The 13585-nt window shown below is 41.6% G+C and overlaps 1 protein-coding gene across 1 annotated transcript in view; it reads left to right on the forward strand.

The window, feature by feature from the left end:
- The window catches only part of SLC45A4 (solute carrier family 45 member 4), a 285788-nt gene that overhangs the window by 185648 nt on the left and 86555 nt on the right, over nt 1-13585 (forward strand). Inside the window, exon 8 of the mRNA XM_053715398.1 lies at nt 12307-12330. Coding sequence (XP_053571373.1) covers nt 12307-12330 — 24 coding nt within the window. The remainder of the gene's footprint in view (nt 1-12306; nt 12331-13585) is intronic.

The raw sequence follows: 13585 nt of genomic DNA on the forward strand, positions 1-13585 counted from the left end.
TAGACAGTGTACAATGTAAAAAAATAATAAAAGAAGTCAATTGGAAAGTTTTTCTTTATTTTAAGGGACAGTCTAGTCCAAAATAAACTTTCATGATTCAGATAGGGAATGTAATTTAAAAAAAATCTTTCCAATTTCATTTTATCATCAATTTTGCTTTGTTCTCTTGGTATTCACTTGAAAGCTAAACCTACGAGGTTCATATGTTCATTTCTCCAACATAGGTGTGTCCGGTCCATCCCTTACTTGTGGGATATTCTCTTCCCCAACAGGAAATGGCAAAGAGCCCAGCAAAGCTGGTCACATGATCCCTCCTAGGCTCCGCCTACCCCAGTCATTCTCTTTGCCGTTGTACAGGCAACATCTCCACGGAGATGGCTTAGAGTTTTTTAGTGTTTAACTGTAGTTTTTATTATTCAATCAAGAGTTTGTTATTTTAAAATAGTGCTGGTATGTACTATTTACTCTGAAACAGAAAAGAGATGAAGATTTCTGTTTGTATGAGGAAAATGATTTTAGCAACCGTTACTAAAATCCATGGCTGTTCCACACAGGACTGTTGAGAGGAATTAACTTCAGTTGGGGGAACAGTGAGCAGTCTTTTGCTGCTTGAGGTATGACACATTCTAACAAGACGATGTAATGCTGGAAGCTGTCATTTTCCCTATGGGATCCGGTAAGCCATTTTTATTCACACAGTAAATAAGGGCTTCACAAGGGCTTATTAAGACTGTAGACATTTTCTGGGCTAAATCGATCATATTTACACATATTTAGCCTTGAGGAATCATTTAATCTGGGTATTTTTTGTAAAATAATATCGGCAGGCACTGTTTTAGACACTTTATTCTATTGGGGCTTTCCCTAATCATAGTCAGAGCCTCATTTTCGCGCCGGTATGGCGCACTTGTTTTTGAGAACAGCATGACATGCAGCTGCATGTGTGTGGAGCTCTGATACATAGAAAAGTCTTTCTGAAGGCATTATTTGGTATCGTATTCCCCTTTGGGCTTGGTTGGGTCTCAGCAAAGCAGATTCCAGGGACTGTAAAGGGGTTAAATATAAAAACGGCTCCGGTTCCGTTATTTTAAGGGTTAAAGCTTCCAAATTTGGTGTGCAATACTTTTAAGGCTTTAAGACACTGTGGTGAAATTTTGGTGAATTTTGAACAATTCCTTCATACTTTTTCGCAATTGCAGTAATAAAGTGTGTTCAGTTTAAAATTTAAAGTGACAGTAACGGTTTTATTTTAAAACGTTTTTTGTGCTTTGTTATCAAGTTTATGCCTGTTTAACATGTCTGAACTACCAGATAGATTGTGTTCTGACTGTGGGGAAGCCAAGGTTCCTTCTCATTTAAATAGATGTAATTTATGTCATAATAAATTTAGTAAAAATGATGCCCAAGATGATTCCTCAAGTGAGGGGAGTAAGCATGGTACTGCATCATCCCCTCCTTCGTCTACACCAGTTTTGCCCATACAGGAGGCCCCTAGTACATCTAGCGCGCCAATACTCCTTACTATGCAACAATTAACGGCTGTAATGGATAATTCTATCAAAAACATTTTAGCCAATATGCCCACTTATCAGCGAAAGCGCGACTGCTCTGTTTTAGAAAATACTGAAGAGCATGAGGCCGCTGATGATATTGTTTCTGAAGGGCCCCTACACCAGTCTGAGGGGGCCAGGGAGGTTTTGTCTGAGGGAGAAATTTCAGATTCAGGAAAAATTTCTCAACAAGCTGAACCTGATGTGATTACTTTTAAATTTAAGTTGGAACATCTCCGCGCTCTGCTTAAGGAGGTGTTATCCAATTTGGATGATTGTGATTATCTGGTCATTCCAGAAACACTATGTAAAATGGACAAGTTCCTAGAGGCCCCGGGGCCCCCCGAAGCTTTTCCTATACTCAAGCGGGTGGCGTACATTGTTAATAAAGAATGGGACAGGCCCGGTGTACCTTTCGTACCTCCCCCCATATTTAAAAAATTGTTTCCTATAGTCGACCCCAGAAAGGACTTATGGCAGACAGTCCCCAAGGTCGAGGGGGCGGTTTCTACTCTAAACAAGCGCACCACTATACCCATAGAAGATAGTTGTGCTTTCCAAGATCCTATGGATAAAAAATTAGGTTTGCTAAAAAAGATGTTTGTTCAGCAAGGTTACCTTCTACAACCAATTGCATGCATTGTCCCTGTCACTACAGCCGCGTGTTTCTGGTGCGATGAGCTAGAAAAGGCGATTATTAGTAATTCTTCTTCTTATGAGGAGATTATGGACAGAATTCGTGCTCTTAAATTGGCTAATTCTTTCACCCTAGACGCCACCTTGCAATTGGCTAGGTTAGCGGCGAAAAATTCTGGGTTTGCTATTGTGGCGCGCAGAGCGCTTTGGTTAAAATCTTGGTCAGCGGATGCGTCTTCCAAGAACAAATTGTTTGACATTCCTTTCAAGGGGAAAACACTGTTTGGCCCTGACTTGAAAGAGTTTATCTCTGATATCACTGGGGGCAAGGGCCACGCCCTTCCTCAGAATAGGTCTTTCAAGGCCAAAAATAAACCTAATTTTCGTCCCTTTCGCAGAAACGGACCAGCCCCAAGTGCTACGTCCTCTAAGCAGGAGGGTAATACTTCTCAAGCCAATCCAGCCTGGAGACCAAGGCAAGGCTGGAACAAAGGAAAGCAGGCCAAGAAACCTGCCACTGCTCCCAAGACAGCATGAGATGCGGGCCCCCGATCCGGGACCGGATTTGGTGGGGGGCAGACTCTCTCTCTTCACTCAGGCTTGGGCAAGAGATGTTCTGGATCCTTGGGCGCTAGAAATAGTCTTCCAAGGTTATCTTCTGGAAGTGATTCATCCTGTTCCATTAAAAGAACGAGGGATGGGGTTCTACTCCAATCTGTTCGTAGTTCCCAAAAAAGAGGGAACGTTCAGACCAATCTTAGATCTCAAGATCCTAAACAAGTTTCTCAAGGTTCCATCGTCCAAAATGGAAACCATTCGAACAATCCTTCCATCCAGGAAGGTCAATTCTTGACCACGGTGGATTTAAAGGATGCGTATCTACATATTCCTGTCCACAAGGAACATCATCGGTTCCTAAGGTTCGCATTCCTGGACAAGCATTACCAGTTCGTGGCGCTTCCTTTCGGATTAGCCACTGTTCCAAGGATTTTCACAAAGGTACTAGGGTCCCTTCTGGCGGTGCTAAGACCAAGGGGCATTGCTGTAGTACCTTACTTGGACGACATTCTGATTCAAGCGTCGTCCCTTCCTCAAGCAAAGGCTCACACGGACATAGTCCTGGCCTTTCTCAGATCTCACGGATGGTAAGTGAACGTGGAAAAGAGTTCTCTATCTCCGTCGACAAGAGTTCCCTTCTTGGGAACAATAATAGACTCCTTAGAAATGAGGATTTTTCTGACAGAGACCAGAAAAACAAAACTTCTAAACTCTTGTCGGATACTTCCTTCCGTTCCTCTTCCTTCCATAGCACAGTGCATGGAAGTGATAGGTTTGATGGTAGCGGCAATGGACATAGTTCCTTTTGCGCGCATTCATCTAAGACCATTTCAATTGTGTATGCTCAGTCAGTGGAATGGGGACTATACAGACTTGTCTCCGAAGATACAAGTAAATCAGAGGACCAGAGACTCACTCCGTTGGTGGCTGTCCCTGGACAACCTGTCGCAAGGGGTGACCTCCCGCAGACCAGAGTGGGTCATTGTCACGACCGACGCCAGTCTGATGGGCTGGGGCGCGGTCTGGGGATCCCTGAAAGCTCAGGGTCTTTGGTCTTGGGAAGAATCTCTTCTACCGATAAATATTCTGGAACTGAGAGCGATATTCAATGCTCTCAAGGCTTGGCCTCAGCTAGCGAGGGCCAAGTTCATACGGTTTCAATCAGACAACATGACGACTGTTGCGTACATCAACCATCAGGGGGGAACAAGGAGTTCCCTGGCGATGGAAGAAGTGACCAAAATCATTCAATGGGCGGAGACTCGCTCCTGCCACCTGTCTGCAATCCACATCCCAGGAGTGGAAACTTGGGAAGCGGATTTTCTGATTCGTCAGACATTGCATCCGGGGGTGTGGGAACTCCATCCGGAAATCTTTGCCCAAATCACTCAACTGTGGGGCATTCCAGACATGGATCTGATGGCCTCTCGTCAGAACTTCAAGGTTCCTTGCTACGGGTCCAGATCCAGGGATCCCAAGGCGACTCTAGTAGATGCACTAGTAGCACCTTGGACCTTCAACCTAGCTTATGTATTCCCGCCGTTTCCTCTCATCCCCAGGCTGGTAGCCAGGATCAATCAGGAGAGGGCGTAGGTGATCTTGATAGCTCCTGCGTAACCACGCAGGACTTGGTAGGCAGATCTGGTGAATATGTCATCGGCTTCACCATGGAAGCTACCTTTGAGACGAGACCTTCTTGTTCAAGGTCCGTTCGAACATCCGAATCTGGTCCTACTCCAGCTGACTGCTTGGAGATTGAACGCTTGATCTTATCAAAGCGAGGGTTCTCAGATTCTGTTATTGATACTCTTGTTCAGGCCAGAAAGCCTGTAACTAGAAAAATTTACCACAAAATATGGAAAAAATATATCTGTTGGTGTGAATCTAAAGGATTCCCTTGGGACAAGGTAAAGATTCCTAGGATTCTATCCTTTCTTCAAGATGGATTGGAGAAAGGATTATCTGCAAGTTCCTTGAAGGGACAGATTTCTGCCTTGTCTGTGTTACTTCACAAAGAGCTGGCAGCTGTGCCAGATGTTCAAGCCTTTGTTCAGGCTCTGGTTAGAATCAAGCCTGTTTACAAACCTTTGACTCCTCCTTGGAGTCTCAACTTAGTTCTTTCAGTTCTTCAGGGGGTTCCGTTTGAACCCTTACATTCCGTTGATATTAAGTTATTATCTTGGAAAGTTTTGTTTTTGGCTGCAATTTCTTCCGCTAGAAGAGTTTCAGAATTATCTGCTCTGCAGTGTTCTCCTCCTTATCTGGTGTTCCATGCAGATAAGGTGGTTTTACGTACTAAACCTGGTTTTCTTCCAAAAGTTGTTTCTAACAAAAACATTAACCAGGAGATAGTCGTGCCTTCTTTGTGTCCGAAACCAGTTTCGAAGAAGGAACGTTTGTTGCACAATTTGGATGTTGTTCGCGCTCTAAAATTCTATTTAGATGCTACAAAGGATTTTAGACAAACATCTTCCTTGTTTGTTGTTTATTCTGGTAACAGGAGAGGTCAAAAAGCAACTTCTACCTCTCTCTCTTTTTGGATTAAAAGCATCATCAGATTGGCTTACGAGACTGCCGGACGGCAGCCTCCTGAAAGAATCACAGCTCATTCCACTAGGGCTGTGGCTTCCACATGGGCCTTCAAGAACGAGGCTTCTGTTGATCAGATATGTAGGGCAGCGACTTGGTCTTCACTGCACACTTTTACCAAATTTTACAAGTTTGATACTTTTGCTTCTTCTGAGGCTATTTTTTGGGAGAAAGGTTTTGCAAGCCGTGGTGCCTTCCATTTAGGTGACCTGATTTGCTCCCTCCCTTCATCCGTGTCCTAAAGCTTTGGTATTGGTTCCCACAAGTAAGGATGACGCCGTGGACCGGACACACCGATGTTGGAGAAAACAGAATTTATGTTTACCTGATAAATTACTTTCTCCAACGGTGTGTCCGGTCCACGGCCCGCCCTGGTTTTTTAATCAGGTCTGATAATTTATTTTCTTTAACTACAGTCACCACGGTATCATATGGTTTCTCCTATGCAAATATTCCTCCTTAACGTCGGTCGAATGACTGGGGTAGGCGGAGCCTAGGAGGGATCATGTGACCAGCTTTGCTGGGCTCTTTGCCATTTCCTGTTGGGGAAGAGAATATCCCACAAGTAAGGATGACGCCGTGGACCGGACACACCGTTGGAGAAAGTAATTTATCAGGTAAACATAAATTCTGTTTTCTTAGCCCTTGAAGGCCGTCTCATCCAAATGCATTTTGACAGTTTTTCACCACTAGAGGGAGTTAATGTGTCATATAGATAAAACTGTGCTCATGCACGTAGAGTTACCTAGGAGTCAGCACTGATTGGCTAAAATGCAAGTCTGTCAAAAGAACTGAAATAAGGGGGCAATTTGCAGAGGCTTAGATACAAGGTAATCAGAGGTAAAAAGTGTATTCATATAACTGTTGGTTATGCAAAACTAGGGAATGGGTATTAAAGGGATTATCTACCTTTTTAAAACAATACAAATTTTGGTGTAGACTGTCCCTTTAAATGCACCTTTTTCACGGATTACTTTTGTTAAACTTGGCTTTTTCCCTCGAGAGCATACTGAGGTAGGTTTAGGAGCGTGAAGAAAAAACAGAGGGCGTCACATGATGTACTATTGTTGTGGTTTGGCAGATGGTAACCCGCTTACACTGGTTGCTGTTGGAAGTACAAAATCATAGCATCCCATCTTGCTTGCATCCAGCACAGATTTCTCTCTACAGATCTTCTAAAGGGAAGTACATACACCAACCAAAAAAATGAATTATTGTCTTAAATGCTTTGAAGTAGATATTTTCTGTCACTGGTGGTTTTCAGTCAGGAGTATTCACCTGTCTTGAGCATCATATGTAAAACATTGTTGCAAGCACAGCTGTCATACAGTGCTCATGATATGTGACCACTTCTGCGCCCTACTGCAGTATGCCCCCATAGAAAAGAGCTCAATTTCAAGCACGCAAAGCGTAATAGATGCATGTTGATAACCAAAGTGAATTTAAATTCTGTCTGACTCTTGACTTGTGTCCATGTTAATGGAAAATATCTTGCATCCGTTACATCCCTTATCCATATATACTCGCATCATTTCTGGTTTGAATAATTCTCTTTGTGCAGCCAGTGACTGATAGAGATATTGTACCATAAGTTTTATTTCAAGAACCAGCATCCAGCGATGTTGCAGCCTCTTATCAAGACCTTTCATGCGTATCTCTGGCGTGTTCACTGAACACATTAAAATAACCCAGGCTAAAAATACGATTCCTTAGGAATAAGTGATCTGGCAAGCGCTGCATGCTGGCACATGAGTGAAGTGTTCAGACCTTTGTGTGAAGGACCTACTTAACAGGGGCTAATAATACAAACCAGAGGGGATGGGTTTAATGCCATTACTGACAATGGGATATACAGAGTTACTCTGCTTTTTATTATCTTGTGATAGTTCTGATTCTGACAACTGCAGAATATCAGAATAGACTTATTTGTGCACATTAACACCTATAAGTACAGTGGAATTGGGATTTAAACAATAAACAGATATAGATTGTGATGAAAATAAACATTTGTTCTTCTGCCGCTGGGACCTGTCATTGGCTGCCAGTAGACCCAGATGCGCACTTCCTTTTAGCTTTAGAGGTAAATTTAACAAGCAGTGGATGCTTTCTATCCCTGAAGTTTCATGTCCGCCTGAAACTTAAGTTAAGCATCGGTCGTAACTTGTCCGCCACCTTTTAGGTGCTTGTGCAATGTTAAATGCCGACGGCGTCTGCTGCCGGCATTTAGCAATGCTGGGTGCAAATGATTTGCTACATGTTCGCTTGATTGTCACTGGTTGGGTGGTCTACCTGCTGTCCCTTTAGCAGCTTTCACCATCTGGACAGAGGTCCAGTACTGGTCTCTGGGTTTGTGTCTAACAAAATCTAATTCCTTTTATTAAATACACCATCTAAAGGACCCATCAGATGATCATTCTTTCTGTGGCAAACAACTGGAAGAATTATGAAATGCTGCTTCATTATAATATGAGATTTCTCATTTTTGTCTATGTATATATTAGTTTGTGTCTTCACATACTGTAACACAATGTTTGGTGCACAGTTACACACTCCCTGTATTCTTACTCTAAAGCAGGGGGTTTTAACGTCTTAGGCAGTGGGCTTCACCTCTGTAGAAGACAGCCCCATAATAGATGTTACCATTTCGTTCATATAGGTGGTGAGAGTCCACAAGCTCTTACATATGGGATATACATTTTTACCAAGAGGAGGCAAAGTTTCCCAAACCTCAAAAGCCTATAAATACCCTGCCCACCACACATATACCTCAGTTTACATTTTACCATTTTGATGTTTTTGTCTTGTCAGAAGCAGCTTTTGGTAGAAATGTCCTTCAGGCAGTTGTCTTTGATAATGGTGCCTATATTTTGAGGGGTGGGGGTTTGTCATGGGAAAAAAAAATATATTTAATTTTTGGATTTAATTTCTCAGCGACAGAAGCTGTTTTTATTTTCTCCCCCTTTCTTGTTACTCGTGGACTTCCACATCTTGGGTATAATATCCCATACGTAACAACTTGTGGACTCTCGCCACCTATATGAAAGAAAACCATAATTTATGTAAGAACTTGGCTGATAAATGTATTTCTTCATGGTGGCTAGAGTCCACGAGGCCCCACCCATTTGGGGTTATTAATTTAAAGCACATATTTTTTTATTTTTTGCTCCTTAAACTCCTCACCACTTGGCTATACTTTTAAACTGAGGTATGTGTGAGGGGTGTTTATAGGCTTTTGAAGTTTGGGAAACTTTGCCTCCTCCTGGTAGGAATGTGTATCCCATACATAACAGCTCGTGGACTCTCGCCAACAAGAAATAAATTAATTTATCCGTTAAGTTCTCACATAAATTATGTTTTTTTCTTTAAAATAATAATTTATTTTTATTTGGGGTATTTACATCTGATCCAGAATTCACCCAAAGAGGGTTTCACTGACGTTTCAATTTGCAGATTGTTACTTCTTTGTTGAACACAAGTTACTGATCAAGACCACAAACGTAATGCAGTCTCTGAGAGGTTTTGACCTCAAAGCTTTTGTTCTACCTTCATCCTGCCCTTTGCCTTAATCCACCACTAACTGGCAAGTGTCATTGTCAGCTCTTAAAAACACTTCTATTTTTTTTTCCAAAGTCAGCTGCTGTTTGTGGCTTCCATAAGATAATTCAGTTTCACTTCTCCTGCACCGTCCCTTATATGCTATAGGGCCCTCCTACTCTAAAGCTATTGTATTGTGAGCTGAATTATTGCCATGTGTACACAAGCATGTGATTCAATAGTCTTGGCTAACGTATTATTGGAAAGCTGACACTTTCCCATTTTATTACTCTAAAGAACGGGTGCTTATAATTGCACAAATAGGTAAATCCTAAGGATGAATGAGGGTTTTCTGAAAGTTTAATGGAGCAATATTAAAATGTGCCAAATAGCAATTTGCTCATATTAAACATTTAATTTGTATTAAGGCCATTGTAATGGTGCAGAATATAAAAATACCAAATGCATTCAAATAATTCTGTCATTTGGAAGCAGGTACTGTTTGTTCTTATCAAGGGCCATTTACAAATGGTGGTTTAAAGGGACAGTTAAGGCCAAAAAAAACTTTCATGATTCAGATAGGGAATGTACTTTTCAATGTACTTTTATCACTAATTTTGCTTTATTCTCTTGGTATTCTTAGTTGAAAGCTAAACCTTGGAGGTTCATATGCTAATTTCTTAGACCTTGAAGGCCGCCTCTAATCTAAATGCATTTTGACAGTTTTTTAAAACTAGAGGGCATTAGTTCATGTGTTTCACATAGATAACCTTGAGCTCACGCACATGAAGTTACTGAGGAGTGAGCACTGATTGGCTAACATGCAAGTCTATCAAAGAACTGTCATAAGGGGGCATTCTGCAGAGGCTTAGATACAAGGTAATCGCACAGGTAAGAAGTGTATTAATATAACTGTTGGTTATGCAAAACTGGGGAATGGGTAATAAAGGGATTATCTATCTTTTTGAAAAACAAAAATTCTGGTGTTGACTGTCCCTTTAATGTCAGTTATTAAGAAGGGATGAAACTCAATTAGCTATAGCAGGTGAGGAACAGCCTTGTCACAATCTTAAAGGGACACGATAACCAGATTGTCTTTCATAATTTTATATAAAGCATTCAATTGTAAACATTTTTTCCAATTTACTTCTATTACCCATTTTGCTTTATTCTCTTGGTATCCTTTTTTTGAAGGAGAAGCAATGCACTACTAAGAACAAGCTGAACATATTGGTAAGCCAATCACAAGAGGCATATATGTGTAGAAACCAACCAGAAGCTAGCTTCCAGCTCCTGAGCCTATTTAGATATGTTTTTCAGCAAAGGATACCAAGAGAATTAAGCAAATTGGATAAAAGTAGTACATTGGAAAGTTGTTTAAAAATGTATGCTCTATCTAAATCGTTAAACAATCATTTGGGTTTCATGTCCCTTTAAACAAAGCCGTTGAAAGACTCTCTCCTGTAACTATTAAGTCAAGAGCAATCATTCTCACAGTTAAAGGGACAGTCGAGTCACAAAAACACTTGCATTATTGAAATAGGGCATGTAATTTTAAACAACTTTCCAATTCACTTTTATCACCAATTTTGCTTTGTTCGCTTGATATTCTTAGTTGAAAGCTAAAACTAGGAGGTTCATATGCTAATTTCTTAGACCTTGAAGACTGCCTCTAATCTGAATGCATTTTGACCACTAGAGGGCATTAGTTCATGTGTTTCCTATAGATAGCATTGAGCTCATGCACGTGAAGTTGCAAGGTAATAACAGAGGTAAAACGTGTATTATAACTGTGTTGGTTATGCAAAACAGGGGAATGGGTATTAAAGGTATTATCTTTCTTTTCTCCTACATTGGTGTATCCGGTCCACGGCTTCATCCTTACTTGTGGGATATTCTCATTCCCTACAGGAAGTGGCAAAGAGAGCACACAGCAGAGCTGTCCATATAGCTCCCCCTCTGGCTCCGCCCCCCAGTCATTCTCTTTGCCGCTCTGAACAAGTAGCATCTCCACGGGGGTGGTAAAGAGTATGTGGTGTTAGTTGTAGATTTTTATTTCTTCTATCAAGAGTTTGTTATTTTAAAATAGTGCCGGTTTGTACTATTTACTCTACAACAGAAAGTGAAGATTTCTGTTAAAAGAGGAGTATGATTTTAGCACCAGTAACTAAAATCCATTGCTGTTCCCACGCAGGACTGTTGAAACCAGAGAACATCAGTTGGGGGGAACAGTTTGCAGGCTTAACTGCATCAGGTATGATCAGTCATATTTCTAACAAGACCATGTAATGCTAGAAGACTGTCAGAAATTCCCTCTGGGATAGGTAAGCCATTTTTTCTTAGACTCTGTATAAAATGATGGCTTATATTTAGGGCTCTATGCTGGTTGACACTATTGTGGGCTTTAAAATCGATTGCTTTTTAGCATGTTTTTCTCTATAAATAAGGTGTTTTTTCAGATTTTAAAACACTTTTGGGGTTTAATTTCGGCCTGGCACTTATTTGGACACCTAAATTTAGTCAGAAAGGCCCCTCCACTCTGGAATGAAGAGGGAGGAGGCCTCATTTTCAGGCCTAAATTGTGCAGTTGTTTTTGCCTAGGCAATCCATGCAGCTTCATGTGGAGCATCACAAAAGACTCCAGAGAGGCTTATTTCCTACTAAAATAATCCCTAAGGAAGGTAAATGGCTACAGGATAAGCTGTGGCTAGTACTGTAGTGTGTTAACTGGTTAATAACTGTTATGAGCTCCGGTTTGGGCATTAAGGGGTTAATTGGTCTGAAAATGTGTGTGCAATCTTTTCAAAGCATTAAGGCTCTGTGGTGAAAATTTCATTAAAATCGGATGTTTCTTTCATGGTTTTTTGATGTTTCAATAATAATGTGTGCACTTTTATTATTTAAAGAGACAGTAACGTTTTTGTCAAAAATAATTTTTATTGCATTGTAGTTCTGTTTAAGATAGCTTGCTTTCGTCTCCTGTGTCAACACCAGCTATGCCCGCGCAGGCAATGCCCAGTATATCTAGCGCACCAATTGCGATTACTATGCAACAATTAGCATTTTTTATCCAAACTGCCAGCTTTTCCTAGGAAGCGTGATTGCTCAGTTTTAAACACAGACAATGAGCAAGCAGACGCAGAGGATAATTTATCTGTAGTGCCCTCACATCAATCTGACTTGGCGGTGAGGGAGGGCCTGTCTGAGGGAGAAATTTCTGACAGGAAAAGTTTCTCAGCAGGTAGAGCCTAATACTATAACATTTAAATTTAAGCTAGAACACCTCCGCGCCCTACTTAAGGAGGTTCTAGCTGCACTTGATGATTGTGATCCTTTGGGGATCCCAGAAAAATTGTGTAAAATGGACAAGTTCCTAGAGGTCCCAGTACACACTGATGCGTTTCTGATACCTAAGATGGCGGATATCGTGTCTAAGGAGTGGGAGAAGCCAGGTGTACCTTTTGTTCCCCCTCCTATATTTTAGGAAATGTTCCCAATTGTTGACCCTAGAAGGGACGCGTGGCAGACGGTCCCCAAGGTAGAGGGGGCAGTTTCAACGCGAACTAAACGCACGACTATACCATTAGAAGACAGTTGCGCTTTCAAAAAATTAGAAGGTTTACTTAAGGGAATATTTGTTCTACAAGGTTTCCTTCTTCGACCAATTTCCTGCATTATTCCTGTAACTACTGCAGCGGCTTTTAGTTTGAGGAACTGGAAAACTCGCTCGAGAAGGAGACTGCTTATGTCGAAGTCATGGATAGAATTCACGCCCTAAAGCTGGCTAATTCTTTCATCACAGATGTCGCTTTGCAAGTAGCTAAACTAGCGGCGAAAAATTCTGGTTTTGCCATCGTGGCGCGCAGAGCGCTTTGGCTAAAATCATGGTCGGCTTATGTGTCGTCCAAAACAAAATTGCTTAATATTCCTTTCAAGGGTAAGACCCTATTCGGGCCAGAGTTGAAAGAGATTATTTCAGATATCACTGGGAAAGGGCCATGCCCTTCTACAAGGTAGAGCCTTCAAGGCTAAAAAAACAAGGCCAATTTTCGTTCCTTTCGCAACTTCAGGAACGGACCTGCTTCAACCTCTACAGCTACTAAGCAAGAGGGTAAAGCTTACCAGCCCAAGCCAACATGGAAACCTTTGCAGGGCTGGAACAAGTGTAAACAGGCCAAGAAGCCTGCTGCTGCTGCCAAGACAGCATGAAAGGGTAGCCCCCGATCCGGGACCGGATCTAGTAGGAGGCAGACTTTCTCTCTTTGCTCAGGATTGGGCAAGAGATGTTCCGGACCCCTTGGAACTAGAAATTGTCTGTCAGGGGTACCTTCTAGAGTTCAAAGACCTTTCCCCAAGGGGAAGGTTCCACATGACTCACTTATCTTTAGACAGATAAGGAGACAGGCATTCTTACTTTGCGTACAGGACCTTTTAAAAATGGGAGTGATACACCCAGTTCCGACAGCAGAGCGAGGACTGGGTTTTTACTCAAACCTGTTTGTAGTTCCAAAAAAAGAGAAGGAACTTTCAGGCCAATTCTGGACTTAAAAATTTTTACAAAAAATTCAAAATGGAACCATTCGGACAATTTTAAGAATGTTCCAGGAGGGTCAATATATGACTACCGTGGACTTAAAGGATGCGTATCTGCATGTTTTTCCGATCCACAAAGATCACCTTCAGTTCCTGAGGTTCGCCTCTCTGGACAAGCATTATCA

Source organism: Bombina bombina, chromosome 5, assembly GCF_027579735.1.
Source record: "Bombina bombina isolate aBomBom1 chromosome 5, aBomBom1.pri, whole genome shotgun sequence".
NCBI lineage: Eukaryota > Metazoa > Chordata > Amphibia > Anura > Bombinatoridae > Bombina > Bombina bombina.